Source organism: Stegodyphus dumicola, chromosome 2 (genome assembly GCF_044657685.1).
Source record: "Stegodyphus dumicola isolate Sdum_Otavi_A_Nest chromosome 2, ASM4465768v1".
Lineage (NCBI taxonomy): Eukaryota > Metazoa > Arthropoda > Arachnida > Araneae > Eresidae > Stegodyphus > Stegodyphus dumicola.
In genome coordinates, this window is record NC_140769.1 from 90,457,244 (window position 1) to 90,476,717 (window position 19,474).

Genomic DNA, 19,474 nt, shown 5'->3' on the forward strand with positions numbered 1-19,474 from the left:
ATGCACTCTAATAAACTTAATTTTGTTGAATATATGGCTTTTTTTTTTCAATATCCTTTAACACGGAGAAAAAATATATATATATATATATATATATATTTCAGTCCCCTCTTTCGCGTTAAACGATTTTAACTGTATTTTATTTTCTTGGAACAGTAGCGGATATTCTGGACTTCTTTCCTGTAAAAAGCTCTGCAGAGCCCTAACCTCTGCTTTTATGTATATCTATGAATACATTACGAACAAAATGGTCTTTATAAAATTAATTATTTCCAAATTTAAAAATGCAAATTCTAAATGAATCATAACAATTGCATACACACTCCTTTAAATTACTATAACACGCATATGTATTTAAATGTTATTAAATACAAAATCAGAAAGTCAAAAGAAATGCAAGCAGACAACTGAAAATGAAATTTTTCTTTATTACATAATGTATTTTTAAAAAATATGCGAAAACATCATTGTTATTTCTTTTTTAAATACTTGCCAGTATATTTACTGAAAGTAAAGCTATGAAAAACACCTACGAGCAGTAAAAAAGTGGTCCCTATGGTATTGAATGGTGAAATATCATATTATTTTACTCCTTCTGTAATTGTCTAATTTTTACTGATATGCATTATATCTATTAATAATTGAGGTGTGAAAAATAGTTAGAAAGTGACTGTTCATTGAACAGTTAGAAATAGTAGGTGATAATGTGAATGTTCTAAGCTCAGGTTTCATGTGACTAAAAAACTGATATTAAATTTATTGCTATGCTGAAACTATTTTATGCTGCTTTTTGCAAGCATTTTATCGCTGATGCTGTACTCCCTCACCAGATCCCTTGAAGCCAGTAAGTCCTTACATATTATCTTAGCCTATCCAACCAATTTACAGTGACAATGAAATGTTAAAGATATGTTGTTAAATACAATAACAGTTAGAAGTCAACCTAATGTATTTTAATCCTACATTGTGAATAGACCTGGAATATTCTCTAATTTGTTCCACATTCGCTAAATGATTAGCTTCTGCAAACCACAGCAAGATACAAAACATTCTGCTGCTATTATATTAATCACAGCAGAAGTGTCGTAACACTTGATAGCAGATATTAGAAAATCTCAAATTGGAGGAGAAACATGCCAATTTAAAATTATACAGAAAATGAACTTCAGTTAGCAAGCATAGTTTTAATTTTATTCAAAACCTACGCCAAATTCAGATTGCTTTTTTGCCTAATTTTAAATTTACAGCTGACTTGTGTTCTTATCGTGTGGTCGAATTCTGTAAGGTCATATTATTTGTCGAGCACCATACGAAATATTAACAACTGAAAACATTCGCAGCTAAAACAGTCTTATAATATTAAGTGCCTAGAAGAATTATATAATTGTGCTTTCGAGAATTGCAATGTAGTGCATAAAAGAATAACAAAATAATAAATTTCAGTCATATTTTTAGTCCCTTGAGACATAAGTTCAGTCTTTGAATGTTCATATTATATACCGTCCAATGTATTATCAATAACTGAAAGAGTATGAAACCAATAAACAGCTATATGACGCACAAGGTATGGTAACAATCACATTTTAAATATGTTATGAATAGATTTTCAAAGATTTTGTCTTTTTGTCAATACGCATGCTTTTATTTAATCCAATACTAAGTATCTTCTCGGTATGACTTATTACGAACTATTTCCGAGATTGCTTTATAACTTATCAACATTTTATGTTTTAGCCGAGAAATAATCTTTTTCATCAGAAATGAAGCCGGTATATCAACAACTGCTTAAGTCTAAATTCTACCAACGTTTAATTTGGTTTACATTTTCTTCTTTACAGCTGAATAAATCATCACCTCATTACGACTTTATCACAAATTAGCATTTCATTATGACTCTATTACTAATACTAAGTTTTTACATCCAAACATTTTGACTGAAGTAATATTTTATTCATTTGCAAATCTGTATAAATCAGAATATACTAATTATTTCTGCTTCATGTCTAGTAGATGCGATGGCGCACGCTAGTATTCCAATGCGTTTTTAAATTGACATAGTTGGACTAATCACATCTGTCTTCTTTTTATTCTAAAGACTAAAATGGAGGAAGACTTGATGGAGATGCCTTCATCTTCGTATCGCTTAAGTTCATTTGAATTTCGTTTATTTGGCACACTATTTTAAAACAGTATATTCTTTGATGCATAGGCTGGCTAATGAAACATACAGATAATTTTACATTTTCATCATAAAACCAGATAGATCTGAAGTAAAATACTGCCTTTTTCAATATAATTAAAATATGTTTTATTTTATAAATTGTACTTGAAAACAAACCAGTGACCAGTGAGCTCATTTATAACAGTTTAATCAATTCGAGTGCTTTTATCCCAAAATATTGATGTTTGAAAGAATCTGATAACGATTGGTGAATATCAAGCTATGACAATATCTACAAGATAAAAACTAATTTGTCGTGCATGTAGTAATAGATTTCCTGGCTTCTGCCATGTGACCAATCTATGCAGGGCTCAATATTTGAAACCTGTATATCTTGGCAAGTAGCAACCAAAATAAACTTCCAATGAGGCATAAACACAAACCAGCCCACTCAGCTGAAGGAGGCCATCCAACTGTAAAATTCCTGCACTTCATATATTCTTCAGGTAAATTGAGGTCCAGGATGGTACTCGTGTAAAAACCATCAGGCTTTATTCGCTTGAAATGCATGAATGCGAGGGTGAATATTCCAAACACAGCTGAAAAGGGAAATAGAAATTAATTTCAAACGATTTAAGTCATAAGAAAACAACATTTCATTATTATTATTTTAGTGAAAAGTTTTCTACAAGAAGCATACTATTGGTCAAAGGGAAATAGCAAAACATTGTTATTTCACTCCGGATTCTATTTCCAGCGAAAGAACTTGGCTGCCTAGCGTTTACGTGACTTTTCTTGAACCTATACACAAGTTAGTTCCCAGTAAAGCCCTTTGAGAAGTTACAGGTGAAAAGGTTCCAGACGAAACACCGCATGATGGAAACATCATGAGGGAAAAGAAAGCAAGGAGAAAGCAACGTGGTTCTAAAAAATCGCAGTTTCAAATAAAGCGCTACAAGAACTTTTTCATGTACTATACATCTTAATGATTTAAAAGTACTGATTTGATTATCTTTAAGGAATAATACAGTCTTTGAATTTCGGCGAAACTTAACATTTAATACTTGTATCTATTATGCTCGCCATATGAAAGGAATTGTGCAATTTCAAATCTAAGCCTTAGAATTTGAATATTGTCTGTGATTGCGGGAAGTGCTACTTTTGATGATGGAAATATTTTTTTTGTTAAAATAAATGGCATGAATTTGGATAAAACTGATAAGAAAAAATATGATAAGTTAGTAACTGCTACATATTATTAAATGGATGAAATGGATTACAGACAATATTATATGTTATTTAATTTTTAGAAGATTTTAAATTTATGTTAAAAAGTGTTCTCATATGAAAACCTTGAGATCGAAACCGTCGCAGAGAAAATGAAGGGGGTGCAAACACTTCGCAGTTTTAAAATATCGTCGTACACCGTATCATGGTAAAAAAAAAAAAAAAAAAAAAAAAAAAAAAAAAAAAAAAAAACACCACCTCTTATAAATGAATTTTCGTATAATAATTTGTGAGCATAAGGAATGTGTTGTTTATAAGGAATGTGATGACACTAATAACTAACACATTTTTACTGAAAAGCAAGAAACAAACTTAAACATTCAAAATCTGGAAATCAGAAAAATTAATGCTATATATATCAGTTAAAATTTTTTTAAACTTAATTGATGACTATTATATGCTATTATTTAATTAACTCCGTCCGTAAAGATATAGTAGTTTACATAAAAACATATAGTATAAAAAATGATTAGGAATTGAATAATACAGTAAGACCCCGCTTAACGCGGGGGATACGTTCCATCAATGTAGAGCGAAATGCAAAACAGTGCTAAACGAGGCTATCTTAACATGTAAATAATGGGGTTAGAGGAAGATGATAGAAATTTGGTTAGGTATTAAATTTAATAATTTTTTTTGATAAAAATAAAACCAAACATTTATTTCTTACAAAAATAAAAACAATATAAACGAATATACTTATAAAAACAAATAAAATTCGCAGTCAGATCATTCAGTGTATTCTGTGTTTCCAATTTTCTGCCTTTTTGTCAAGAAGGCATTACGATAGATTGGCTTAATGGCATATTGCGTTCAACTTCGTCGTCAATCCATATAGACAGTCGTTTTTCCATTTCCTCTATAATGTTATTTCTAGAAGGGGTAATTCTAGTTAAAGATCTTGACGTAGTTGCAGTTGCCGATGACAGTATTTTTCTTTATTCTTAAGAATTCTCCTTATTGTTGAAGTTGCCAAATTCAACGCAGCACTAATTTGAGATTGACGTTCACCAGAATCTAATCTTCTAATCACTTGCATTTTAGTTTCCAGTGAAATGCTTTTTCTGGTTGCTTTCTTTTCTTGTTTTTTATTATCACCCATGATAAAAACTAAAGATCATAATATTTGTCACTTTATTAATCGTTATAGTATAAATTCTTGTTTTTTATTATCACCCCTGATAAAAACTAAAGATCATAATATTTGTCACTGTATTAATCGTTATAGTATTATATAAATTTTTACTTATAATAATGTTAACAAATGTTTCAAATGATAAAAATGCGTCCGTACAGCACCGCACCAAACAAGAAACACAACTACACTGTTTCGGATATGTTATTTGGAAACCTAGCGCTGCGCACAATTTCGGGGCAATCCCCGGGTTGAAATAAAAGAGTGCTAAACCGAAACAACGCCAAACGAAACAGCGTTAAGCGGGGTCTTACTGGACATAAATTTAAAATTCTATTTATGCACGTAGTATTAATTTTTACTAAATTTCCAGGTTTTGAATGCTTAAATGCGTTTCTTGTTTTATCATTATATATTTATTAGTTATTATAAAAATATGAAATATAAAAATTAAAAATATTCCTTATTTCTTCTTGTGCCCCCAAGTCATTACACAAAAATTCATTAAAAATTTTTATTCCCAGAAAGCGTATGTCTGCGCTGTTATCACTATACGATGATTTGTAGGTGCTTTAATTTTTAAAACGATATATTCTGCGATAGTGTTTTAAATTTTAAAAGTTTTTGAACTTCTTTTTTTATTTATCACCATGTTTTATACCACAATGTTTTCGCCTTGCTATGTTTTTTCCTAATATGTTTTATACGACAGCATTTTGTCCTTGCGTTGCTTTCTGTTCGGCGTTTTTGCCCGCTGTGTTTTTGTTGCGAGGCTTTCGGCAGACACTTCTTAAGGCAGATCAGATAACAAGCAATATATACCGGTTATCATTAATTAAGGAAAAATCACAAAAATGACGATTAGTCAAAGAGTTACATGTAGAATTGAATGAAACTGACCCACAATATACAATTTTAATAATTACTTTTAAGTACAATATCTAAAACAGACTTCATTATTACACCATCACAGAAATACACATATGCAAATACGAAAAGCATTTTTCGAATTTCAAGCCAACCTGTTCAACGGGATTGGAATTCACGTCGAACTAGTAATCTTCAGAGATTTTACTGCTCGACCGTTTGTGAGTGCTACCGATTAAAAAAACAATGTACCTGTCTTATTTTTTGTTCTACATCTACAATTTCAGTTAATGATTAAAGATATTTTTATTTCCCATATATTTGAAGATTTGTGTATATCGTTAATGGCAAGAAACCCTAGAGTCTCCAACTGAAACTGGAACGAGTTTTCCACTTTCTGCGCTCTGGAATATGCCATTATTTATTAATGCTATTTTACAACCAATCTATATGCTGGAAAACCTGACGTGTTTTTTCTTCACACAAATAATTGTATCAAACTACCTAAAAAAATAACTTTCGGAGAAAATTTAATCATTTATGGAAACCCTGCATATTTGTCATAAAACATGAATTTTATATTCTCAGTATTAGGTTCCTTTACCTCAAAAGTTTCACCTGTCTACAAATAGTGCAAAGGAAGCACCGAAACAGAAATGAATTCGTTTACTAAGGGTGACCCTTTCACTAGGAAATACGCTCTTCAGTATTCTTCTTGCAACTTCTGATCTTTGCTCTTTTTAGTTTTATTTTTGAATGGATTCAGCTACTGAAATACGATGTCCCGATTTTTTTTAATAAAACTTTGAATTGTTCCAGAAAGCTTCTTTTCTGATAGTTACCCAAAGTGCTGGCGCAATTGAAGAAGACCTGACAGAGGAATTTAATTTAATTTTCTTAAAAATGAATTCTCTGTCTCTCTCATTTAGCTTCGAGGATTTCTCAGAAGGATTCTTATATTTTTTTCAAATGCAGTCTTTTTTAACTTATTTACAATATACTGAACAGTTATACAAATTTATATCTGCCATATCATGTATAGATTTTCCATTTTTTTGAACAGTTTTATAAGGAGATTTCTGATGTCAGTTGGTGCTCCGCTTGTTTCGATGCCCATTTTTATAAAAATGGTAAAGCAACTGGTAAAACAAGTATAAGTTGATAGTAAGTTAAACCAGTTGTTGTTATGGTTAAAAAGTTACATACCAAAAAAAAAAATTTTTTTTTAACTATATGAATATTTTTCTTGTATAATTTTAGACACTTCTGGTGTTTTAAGGAACATTGTTATATTAATTTATAACATTAACGAAAAATCTGTCTAGTTTTAAGCGTTTGATTTTTAATATGGTTTTGACATTGTACATTACAAGCAAATTTAAGTTAATTAACGCGAAAGAAATTGACTTAAAAGTTTCATGCATAGTGTATGGTTGCTTTTTTCTGGAATATATGCCAGTTTTTGAAGGGATCCAACACAAGTTAAAAGGCTGTTGATCAATATTTCGGATTTCTAGACAGAAAAATTATGCTGTAAAAAGTTTTAATGACACTTTTGACTCAGGATTACATCTCTCAGGATCGTTTGAATTAATGCACAGTAATGTTGTTCATAGTTTTGAGCTGCATCTATCACCAGCTGCGTAAATCGTGTTTTCCAAGAAACTGCGTGTTCGAGTTGAGAAAGAAAATTACGGAATCTAAATAAGAAACGATTCTTCAAAAAAGATAAATATTGAAAGTTTACTAATTTATAAACAGCACTAAACATAACACAGACACAAAATCATTGTTATACTTGTAATTTTACAAAAAAAGGGAGGGGGATTGATAATGTTTAATATCATATATTGTAATTTCTTGACGAACGTACAGCACTTCACGAGGTCTTTACGTTTCTCCCGCATTTCTATATGAAATCCTTTTGCTCTTTGAACACATTACAACATCCAAATAAAAATAATGCAGAGAAAAGCACTATCTTCTTTAGTTTTGCTTCCGTTCATAGAAATGTTTTGTGAATTTAGACATTTCATTTTATTACAACTATCAAATTCAAAATAAATTATTTAATTAAATGCCAAATATTTAACCATCTTAGGTTATTTATTAAAGCATTTTCTCAAGGGAAGAAGACCGTATTACATTACACATGAGGGAAAACTGTCAAAATTTTATGCAGCCAGTTCATTTAATCGCTGAAAACAGAATCTAACGTAAATTGCAAGCGTTTGGCAGCTTTAACTTTTCGGCCACCGCTGTACGCAAACACTTTTAAAATTTTGCTTTTGTTTTATCCGATCTGACTAGGTTTCTTTAGAAAAGTTCGTTTCCTTGTTTTTTTAATAGGCTTCATACTTTTCATGAATTCCGATTATCTAATTGTGTTTGTCAAACATGTTCTTAATACACATAAAGCATATTACTCACTGATTGCATACAGGCTCTTACCTGCTAAAATGTACATGACACCAGTGACCATGATGGTGCTTATCTGCTTTTTAAATAGCCCGAGAATGCCAAGTGGACCAGAGAATGCGAGGAGAATCAGGCATACAATAGCACACGACATTGCTAAATTACGCATTCCTATAAAGAAACGAAAGCAAAGCCATTCATTAAACAGATGTAAAAAAATATCGTGAAGTTTTGAAGAACAAAGTTTTCAGAACACATTTTACCCAAGAATTATCGGAACGCACTAAAGTATACTCATGGAAAATGAAATCTCAGCACTAAAAAGGAGTTGTGTTAGATAAACAAAATGCGTTTTTGCGTAAAATGTCTACATCTGAAAGATGACGCCTATTCGTATTTTGCTCTAGACGAATAAACGTGGTACCGGTAATGTCATTATGAAAATGCAATCACGTTTGCTTTAAATACGGATTGCAAACCTCGTATGCTTTATTTATCTTCCAGATTAGGCATGGTGAGCAAGATTTGAACCAAGAATGCCTTTAAGGAAGTGAAGAAAGTAGTATTTGCAGCTTACTGTGTTTGAATAAGGCCGTATAATAGGGCTACGAGAGGGTGGGTTTTTCTTTTCGTGACACTGCAGGAAGATTAGACAAAGATCTATTAACTGTGCAAGCATGTTGGAAGCAATAGTCATGAAAAGTGCTAGTGTGTCACTGAGATATTTTCCGGCATCGGAGGTAAACCAAATATAATTGTGCCATTTCCAGAAAACATTTTGAACTTACAAGGCCGCATTTATTGTTTAAAAACTAATATACAAACAAGGCAGATTATTTTTACAAAGCAGGTGCATTTTTTTACAGGCGATACTAAAGCCATACCATGACAAGAGAATGATGCAAGGATATTATGTTTAATCACACATTAATAATAAATATTGTGTATTAGGTTATATTCCAAATGTGTTGTTAGAATCCTTACAGTGATAGCTGACGTGTTGTCACTCTACATTTGTATACGTAAATTCATTGAGAGCTGTTTCTTTTCTCCCAGTACTGCGAAATTTCCTCAATTGGCTGTAATACCACTTTGTTGCGCAGTTATTTTGTGAATTCATTGTTCATGCGATCTAGACATTACTTGCTGGTTTTTTGAAGTGCCAGGTGCTGGTGTATGGGAAATGGAAATAGAAGTGATCTACATCTTCTTATCAGCTGCAGTCATAAAATGGAGACTTTTTGAGTCGGAAATGATACAGGTAAATGCAAAGTTTTACCTTTGCTAAAACACGATATGTCTTTCCTCTCACTTCTGCCTTTATCCATCTCTTCTAACATTCCTGCAGTAAATTATTTAAGGTATCTGTTTATTGTGCAATCTTGGTTTGCTTGCTGGTTATTCAAGTAGATCTGTGCTGTTTACAACGTCTTTAGCAAGCAAGTCAGCTGCCTTATTTTCAGAGTTCCCTTGATGAGCAGAGACCCGTCTTATGATAGGTCTTTGTGAGGCAGGTAGTACTACAAGATATCCGTTATTTAGAATATCAGTCGGCGTCTGCTATTTTGCGACACTATTGCTTCTAAGCGACAAGCAGAATCACTGGAAATTGTCGATTTTTGTCGCTGTGAGATTGGGACGTAACTTATTGCCCCACGTTTTCGCGAGTAGCTCTGCCTGAAATACAAAGCCGTTTTGTTCTAGCATCCTTTTTGCAGGCATAAGTGAACGTTTCGTTGTCAATGCGAGAGAAGACCCATCCTGTTCCAAACTCCATTTTCGAACTTCCGTGAATAACTGTATTTCATTTGTAATCAGTAGACTTTCCTCAATGTACACAATATCTATCAAAGCGAAATCTGCCGGCTCATATGACTTTTGTACTATTTGTATTTCGCAGTCCAGCTGATGATAGGTGCGCTCTCAGAGTACAAATGTTCGGCTCACTATGATGACTCTGGCAATCGTTGCCTCTCTTTCCACTGCCAGGATTCCGGTTAGTTGGTGCAGGGCTTGAGTTGACAACGTTCTATATGCTCTACATATGGGTAGAAGCTGCAATCTTTGCACAAAAAGGAGTGTACGACTGATGTGAGATGTGAGTTCTCCATACCAAAGAGCCTCTCCATACCCCATTACTTTTTCTATGGTGTTGTTGTTTCTATGAATGTTTCATGCTGCTATTCAAGGTCGTGATTTTTTATTTAAGTCTGCTTAAACCTATGAGCCAGGATAACATGTTGTCAGTTGTGATTCAGAGGTAAAGTAACTCTGAAACGCATTTGGCCGAGATCCCTTGAAACTGACATTTGAATGTTTTCGAAGTTGATCTAATCAGGGCAGCTTTTGCTTCTCTGGGCTGAGATTTGCAGTTTGTGTTTTCTGATCCATTGTGAAAATATATAGAGGCAGTGTTAAGCTCTTATTTCTTTTTCTTCCTGCTACTAAGATTATATAGTCATCAGCCTACGCAATAGAACGTGCATATGCAAGATCTTGAAAATAATGGAAAGCAGTATTGACTACTATATTCTAGGTATACGAAGGTTGGTATTCATATATGAGGGTCGGTTCCAGGCAAGAGCCCTGAGGACACCCCATGTTTATATCATTTGTGAAGATTCCATAATCTGATAATATTCCTGTATAAGTATTGAATTCTTCTATGTTGTAGGTAAGATCGCAGGAAGGTGATTATTGCAGGAACAGACCCTCCTTTTTAGAATGACAATTACATCAGTCCATCAGAGGGATATGAAGGCTCTCTTGGTGTCTATTGCAGTTGCCAAGGTATGTAGATATCATCCCTTGTTTTGCCATATTGTTGTCGTGAGATCTCCAACTGCATGTACTATTGAGCTACCCGTTCGAAAACCATACTGTTTGTCACTAGTAACTTTGTTTTGTTCATGAAATAATGGATTATGATCAGTCTGATTCTTTCCAGAATTATGTTTATTGATAATAGCAGATATATAGGTCTGTATGATAAGGAATCTAAAAGTTTTCTAGACTTCAGGAAGAACGTAAGTTCCACGAATATCCTTGTTCTGGGAAAGTACTGTAGTCTCCCAAAAGTTGAAAGGAGACTCATGAGAAGTTCCAGTGTTTTTTGTGGATGACAAGTAAGACTATGTTATCGATCCCATCCCGTCCTGGAGCTTTCTTCGTCGCAAGATTGCGAATTATGGCATCTATTTCTGTCTTCGTCGGTGAAACTTCCTCTCTTATATTTACATTTCGAAATTTCGTATTGTGAATAATTCTCGCCTTTTCCTGTCAGCGGTTATTAATGGCTGTCTCTAACAATCATCCTAGTTATCCATCATAAGGAACTGCATTAATGAAATTTCGGATCCCCGTCAATACTTGATGAGGTAGAGGTGTTGGCTATAGTTGTAGAGATTAGTCATGGAAAACCTCATCGTAGGCAATTTTTTTAACTGGATCAAATGCATATTTTACTTGGTTATAAGAGACTAACTATTAATAGATAAGCAATTTTAGACTATTTCACCTTTCTCTTGCATGTGGCTTTCCCTTTATTGTGCAAGAATGTGTTATGCTGCTTCTGATTTTGATCAGTGGTTGCTTGGACTTTACTTGACAATGCCTTTAGCCTGCTTCTTCCCACGATGAATTCTGAAGTTCGCCAGGAAGTGATATTTCTCACTTTCTTCGCGTGGCCTTTCAACAGGCATGTATTACACTATTAACTAGTCTATCGTATAAAATACCCTGTTTCTCTCTTTCTTGGCAGATATTTAAGTCTATTACGATATCCCATGCATAAATTTTGAGAACGTCTGTTAGACTCGAATGCCCGCCAAAGTGTTGCTTTAAATCGCCTATTTATTACATATCAGTAGGAGGCTTTAGCTTGAATTTTATGATCATCGAAGGACGGAAGATCATTGGTTGACAAATTCTATGTGTACTTGGCCCTACCCCCCCGGGGGTTGACTCAGGAGACGTCCTGGGAAGTACTGGTTAGGATCTGTACCTAGGCAGTCTCAACCACGGGGGTACAAAAACACTCTTCACAGGACTAGAACCCGAGTATTGTACTCAGGTAGGTTCGGGCTTGGCAGGGACCGTACTGGTACTGTCGTGTCCGTTCCCTCGGCTGTTGTGGAGCAGATATGTAGATTTAAGTGGGTCTCTTCAATGGGGTTTGGCCCCCGTAGTCCCAGTAACGGGGACTGACAGAGTAAGGCAAGGCACCGATCACGAATTAACTGATGCTGAGGGAGTGGTGCCTCGAGGCAAAGGTGACTGAGTGTATCTTTTTTCGTCTTTGTACTTTGATTTCGACCTCGCCGAGGGTATGTATAAAGCCGGGCTGGGACTGTGAAGTCTGCGCCGCCACTGATGAGTCCCTTCGAGAGCCCGTTTCATCTAACTTTGTATGGCAATTTTCTTTTCCAGGTCGAAGGTTCGGTCTCTGGCGTACTTGTACTTGGCCATAAACGAGGTGCCAACGTTACGCTAGGCCACCCTCTTGCTTTGATAGTTTCAAAGTTTGGAGCTTAATACTGGATGTTCAGAACGATGTAGTGTTTTTGAGCTATAAATTCCATTACTACATTGCCCATGAATTCTCAGTGTCAGCTTCCCAGAGAACTAGCACCACTGAAGTCCTCCGAAATAATCTTACGTTCCGCTCCTTCTGCACCGTAAAGATTTAGCTCTTCCAAAAGAGAAGTGATACTAGTGCTCAGTGGGAAGTAGACAAGAGTGATATGTATGAGGCTGTAACAAGTGATGGTAAAACTTATGGTTGCTATGTGGTCCGTGGTTTTAATTAGTATAGGTGAAAGAGCGCCGCTTCAGATAATTCGCGCGAGTAGAATTTTAGATAAAAAAGTCTTCCAGTGTGAAGAAATTGTTTTATTCATGATATAAGGTTCTTGGTAAAGTCCAATATCTGTTGTTTCTTGAATCATAGTCTGAACTGTATTAATCATTACTCTGTGACATTTCTGAAAATTGCATTTATGTTGAGCTCTGTAATATTTTTATGTGCCATCATTTTTGTTTAATTCTGTTTTGTGGATTTGCTGAGGATATTTAATTGCTTTCTGAAGAGTGGGTAAGCGCTATATGTAGCTCAGTGATCAGTTTTCGGAAAGGTACTATCTCAAGAAGTTGAGGGTCTAACCGCATACGTGCCAACACTCAAAGGAGAGACCACCGTATTCGCCGCGTGTCTGTTGCGCATCGCACTGCATCTGCAGCAGACATTCTAACTTTTGATGGCATAAGAATGAACCAGCGAACTGTAACAAATAAATTACGTTACGGACAGCTCCGAGCTAGATACTACGTAACGGTCGTAACATTAATTCAAAAATTTGGCATCTGTGGTATGAAGATAGAGCTTATTGAAGGCCGGAATGGAGAACTTTGTGCTCAGAGATGAGAGCCACTTATGTCTCTTGGTGCCAGTGATGGCCGTATGTTGGTTAGAAGGAGGCCAGGTGAGAACTTGGATTCAAGCTATCTGCGGAGTGGACATATTGGACTTACACCAGGAGTTCTGCCCAGAAGGCAGTTTCCTGTGTAAGAGCACTCGTTATCCCACACACATTGACAGCAAATTTGTAGGTTAGATTGTTGATTGCACCGGTTGTATTGACATTCTTGAGCAATATTCTAGGGGGCATTTTCTAATAGAATAACGCTCGTCCCTTTACCTCTGCTATCCTCCAACGAAATCTACACACTATCGACCTCCCCTCCATGTTGCCTAGTGAGGTAACCGCTAATTCTCCCATCGAGCAGTACAGGACATGATTGGACGACAAATCCAACGTCACCCACAAGCAGCATGGTTCATTTCTGATTTGACTTACCAAGTGCAACAAACAAGGCACTCCACCCTTCAAAATGACATATGGCACCTCTGACACAATATATGAGCTTTTGCATGCTTGCATTCAACATGGTGGCGACTACAGTGGTTATTAATGCATTACCATTTCATATTTGAAATGGTTTTTCTTGCTCATACTTTTAAACTATGACATTGAAACATTAATCAAATAAATATATTACCAAGAGAAATGCCTCTACATTTTGTTCCTTTAAACTGGATTCTTCTTCATATTGGGGTTTCATTTTTCTTCAGTGCACAACTAGTGGGATGAAGCTGTGAATTCAAATTATATACGACTTCGTTTCATGTTTCCAAATGAAATAAGAATCTTAAAAAGTACCGGTTTCATTTTTTTATTGTTTAGCTTATCATGAAATTTAGAAAGAGACGATTTAGAAAGTCATACGAACAAACCTAGGAACTTTAAAGTGCGGGTTACATTGCTATTGTTGGCAACTAATTAATTTAATTATTCGGAGCACACATAAAGAGAAAATTCCAGTAAAAAATTAATCTGTTTTTTCTTAGGATACTTAGGACAATATACGGTTTAGTTGAGATATTGGCCAAATGGAAACAGTTCACATTGTGTATTTTGCATTTTCAGTGTCTATAAATATTAACATTTAGAGGTAGGTAATTATCTGTAATCGTATATTGATACATATTTAAAAATGCTCTTTGAGGTTTCATTTGTGCAGTTTTCACTGTGATGTTAAAGTATCTATTATGCAGTTTCTAACAGATTGCAGCTGTTCATTGTTGAAAGAAAACTTGACAGGTGCCTAAGTTCAGATGGAGACCATTTGAACCTGGCTCTGATAATTCTCAGCTTTTGTGTGAAATTACCTTTAATGCAATTTCTAAAGTTCGAGGTAATAAAAAAAATAATTCTGATTATCCTGATTTCCATAGAAATTCCATAGATTCTCAAATGTTGCATTATTGGACTAAAATTGTACAGCACTAAAAAATGATTTTTTTTAGCGTTATTAAATGTAATGAGGAGTGAAAGATAGTAATTCTACAAACATAATTTAATGTTCGAATGTCTGATTGATTCATAAATCAACTCATAACGCATATTCTCTTTAAAAAATTCCATAGAATATTAACATTTATCATTTCTCCAATTGGTTCTTCTTCTTTTATTTTATTTTATTTATTTATTTACTTTTTTTGTGTGTGTGGGGAGGGAAAATTTCAAAATTATATTCAACACTTCTCCAACCTCATTCCAAGCAATATGGCTGAATGTTCTTCATTTTCAATTTCTTACGTTATTTCTTATACAAATTTCACAAACTTTGAATTACAGCAGCGCCATTTAACTCGTCCTCAAATGGTTAATTTTTATTACTTTCATTCCGCCTATAAGTTGATTTTTTGAAAGCATGTTTAATAGATTATTTGAAGATCATCAATATTTCCCCTTCTTCAATAAAATTTTACTTCATGAAGTTCTGTCATATTATAACTTATACGAGGGTTGGAACTCGTATAAGCTGAAAAAACACAGCTGAAAAAACGCTACGCAACAAAGCCAAAGAATATCGCGTATACCACACGTAAACTACATACCTACCTTACCTCTCAGCAAAAAGACTCGTCCTGCCTACGTCACGCGCATGTGGAGTGACGCGAAGAACGAATCCTTGTATTAGATCGCGGTCTAAAGTAAGTGTTGTCAGGATGTTTTCAAAACAAGAACAACGATGTTGGATAAAAATTGAATGTGCCAGAGGTCGTACAGCACGACAGTGTCATCAAGGGCTTCAAGAGGCTTGCGGGGAATCTGCATTGCCTTACAGAACCGTAGCAAGATGGGTGAAAGCATTCAATGAAGGACGCCAAAACGTAGCAGACATGCTGCGGCCAGGTCGTCGGAGTGTCAGCGATGCAGACGTGCGAGCAGTTGCCTCACTAATGGACAGTGATCGCCGCCAAACGATTCGTCAGCTGGCCGGACAAACAGGATTAGCGCATACGACTGTGCTGCACATTCTGAAGGAACGCCTGCCCATGAGAAAATTTGCTTCACGATGGGTTCCACATCAATTGACGGAAATGCAGAAATGGCTACGATACGATGCTGCCCGAACCCACCTGAAGCGCTATGAGCGTGAAGGAGATGCGTTTTTAGGCCGTATCATTACGCTGGATGAGACTTGGGCCCGATCGTACCAGCCAGAACTGAAACGCCAATCAAACGAATGGCGTCATCACGGGTCACCACGACGTTCGAAATTTCGTCAGAACCCCAGCAATGTGAAAGTTATGGTGATTTTCGTGTACGACTGTGATGGTGTCATCCTAACGCATACCGTTCCCACACAGCAGACCGTCACTGCGCAGTAATACTGATCATTTTTGGAGCACAATCTCCGACCAGCTTCGAGAAAAAACGGCGACACGTTCTGCAGAACGCTCCTCTCATTTTGCATGACAATGCTCGGCCGCATGCAGCGCAAGCTGTGACTGATTTGTTCAAGCGATGGGGCTGGGAAGTGCTTTACCATCCACCATACTCCCCAGATCTAAGCCCTTGCGACTATGTCTTAATTCCTAAGATGAAGGAACCACTTCGTGGCACTCGCTTCCAAACTGTTCCTGAGATTCTTGCGGCAGTAGACCGGTCCATTCAAACTATCAACAAAACAGGCGCTGCTACAGGTATTCTGCGACTTCCATATCGTTGGAAACGGGTTGTACACAATGCTGGCGACTATATTGAAGGACTGTAAAACATGGTGACATGAATCACTTTTGTATTCCTTGTAAATAAATAGTTGCCACTATTAAAGTTCCAACCCTCGTATTTATAACTCAGTTTATCAAGCGGAAGCTATGGCTACTTTTTACAATGGATTAAGAAGACTCTTAAAGGGAAATGTGATATGCATATTTATTCTGACAGTCTGACAGTTGTTCAAGCTCTCTCACCACCTGATTAAGACAACCCTTTAATGGTAGATATTAGAGAATTATATAAAGACTTGAGAGAAGATCAAAATATTGTGTTTAATTGGGTGAAGGCACACGTTGGACATTTTGGAAATGAGAGGGCGGACGCACTAGTCAAGGAGACAATTACCGATGTTAATGCTTGTGATAGTGATGTACAGGGATCAACAAGGAAAGGTATGAATATTATGAAAAATTATATTTATGATAAATGGAGAGAGGAGTGGGAAAGCTCTGATTGAAATAAAGGTTATATGAAATTTGTTAAACTTAAAAAAGGTTTATGTTATTCAGACATTGACGTTAACCAAATCATTATAGGTCATGGCCGTTTTTCCTTTCTATTTTAAAAGGTTTAAATTATAAGAGTCTGATATCTGTAAAGAACCGGGCACTGCGGAGTATTATGTGGAAACATGTAAATATTTTACTGATATCAGGAACGAGTTTAAGAAAAATGATGTTTATAATATATATGATATTTTAAATGATTTCAAGAGACTGAAAAAATTTGCCAGGAAAATGATGGAGAAGATTAATCATGATAAGCTTGTAGTATGGATTTTAATTTGAATTTTGTTGTTTTGTTATGTTCCTTATGTCTTTTTGTTGAAGGTATTGTTTCTAGCTTACTCTGGGGCCCACCAGCGGCCGAGCGGTAACGTTGCTGAACACTGGTAGTTCGGTCCGAGGTTCGAATCCCGCGAATGGGCTGGCTGCATAAGCGTTTTGATGGTTTCTCCCATGTGTAACGGGTATACGAGCCAGTTTCCCTTAGAAAGTCCTCCACGAAGGCATCCCTCGTCTTAGGGAGATAGCCCTTGAGGCTTTGCCATAATCACACACACACATACACACTAGTTTGCTCTGGCGCAGCCCGCTAAAAGGCCATATGGCGACGTAATAGGGTGTTAGGAGGGTCGGGCTGCCTCCTTCATATCATATCATGGCGTTCAGCCATAAAGTTTGTTCAGATCTTTTGGAATATAGTCTATTTTTTATAGATGCTTCTAAGCAAAGACGGTCGTAAAAAGTGCACCTTTTTTGTTGAATTCAACGCTTTAACCAGTGTTTGATAAACTTTATCCGAACGGATTCACATATTTGTCTGTAATGCTTTGAATAATTGCTTGAGCAATAGACTTTATAAAGGCCATTACTTTTGGTAAGGGGTAAAATGGAATTATGTTTCCCAGTACGAGTTCAGAAGTCGCAATCAATTTTAAGATGTGTAGATGTGTGATGATGCTTTTCAATACGAGTCCAGTCGCTGTCAAACGTCTATCAAAAGTTTAGAGTTGCTACGAAGGCCAAATTTTACAAAACTGTTATAAAAGCTGATATAAAATGGTGAAAAAATTAACTCTTTCAAACAGATCTTCTGTCTTCCATGCTTTCCATGTAGCTTTGATAAATCATAGACAAATCGTTGTGACCTTTCACCTCTGCAGACAGATTTTCGTTTTCAAGTTACAGAAAGTTTAGTTATGATCTCCAGAAACATTTCCACAAAATAAAATAACTAACCTGCGCTTATTCAATTTTAAATCTTTTGCGATTTTTTCTTTGAATTTTACTAATGTAAAATTTGGCAAACAATACTATAAAAAGACGGTGTACTCTCGATCGCACTTCGAGTTCGATTCGAGCACGTAACGCAAATCACAAGAGCGCTCATTTGTCGCAGTCCGTAACAATCGAACATCGAAACAATCGAACTCTCGATCGAACATCGAAACTTACGCATGGCATTTTTACTGGGAGATTTTAATTCGGCCTTAGTGCCTAATTAACGGATGCCATGTGTTATTTTAAAATTACGAAAAACTCTACCAGAAACAAGCAGCTGTCTTTTGGTAAATTCCTTTCTTGAAAATCTTCTTAGGTTTTACTTGAAGCATAGATTTTATCTTAGGCATTATTAGACCATTTATACAATACACTACCCACTTGGATTAGCTTAGATACTTTAGTGTTTTCCGAATACGTTTAGAAGTAGCAGTCTCAGATAAAAGAATTATGCAATTTTCTTTCTGCTTTTCATGAAGACTAGAAGATCCGCAAAGTTCCTGCATTACAACACTTTTTTTTATTTTTACCTAATCTAATATTTATAATCTGTTAATAATATTGAGCTTCTCATGAAATTAACGATGTACAAAACGAAATTTAAAACAAAGAACTAACTGAAAATGGCAAACAATACACGAACCAGCAACCAAGTACTTACAAATATTGACAAATAAAATGCCAGTATCACCAATGTGCGTCAGAAATGTCTAAGAAAGGACATTTTCTGGCCATTCTAACGTTTTGATAAATGTATTAATTTTATTATATTTTTTAAAAAAGGTAACAGAGGTGTTTTCCAATCAATCATAAATAAGTTTTCATAACCTATAATCACATATCAGAAGCATGTGATGGGTTTCGTTCTAATTTTCTTTCTTAACAAAAATGTTCTCTTCACACCGCGAAAAATGAGTGGAAACTTAAAGAAATTATTGCTGTTGTTTACAACAGATCGTATGTCTACGTTTCAGGTATAATTTCCTTAAGTGAAAAATACAATATTTGAGCTATTGAAAGAAATCTTGTAAAACGGTTTGAGTCCAGAAAAGTGAAATCCTTGTTACTACTTCCGCCAAAAGAAGTAACAGCATTTCTAGATTTAACAGAAAATTAGTTCGTTAACTAATTGACACATGAGACGCGTCTCTACACATGAGACATCCCTCTTTTAGACATGAGGTTGTGTAAGAGA

At 35.3% G+C, this 19,474-nt stretch overlaps 1 protein-coding gene across 3 annotated transcripts in view; it reads right to left on the reverse strand.

Moving 5' to 3' along the window:
• Positions 1 to 408: 408 nt before the first annotated feature.
• Positions 409 to 19,474, reverse strand: part of LOC118205984 (uncharacterized) — a 170,963-nt gene continuing 151,897 nt past the window's right edge. For 2 of the 3 annotated variants that reach the window (XM_085810875.1, XM_085810874.1), the window contains 2 exons: positions 7,902 to 8,039; positions 409 to 2,760 (listed from right to left, as the gene is read on the reverse strand). In XM_085810875.1, coding sequence (XP_085667001.1) covers positions 2,522 to 2,760; positions 7,902 to 8,039 — 377 coding nt within the window. In that variant the 3' untranslated portion in view covers positions 409 to 2,521. The remainder of the gene's footprint in view (positions 2,761 to 7,901; positions 8,040 to 19,474) is intronic. The other variant, XM_085810876.1, reaches the window with a different exon arrangement.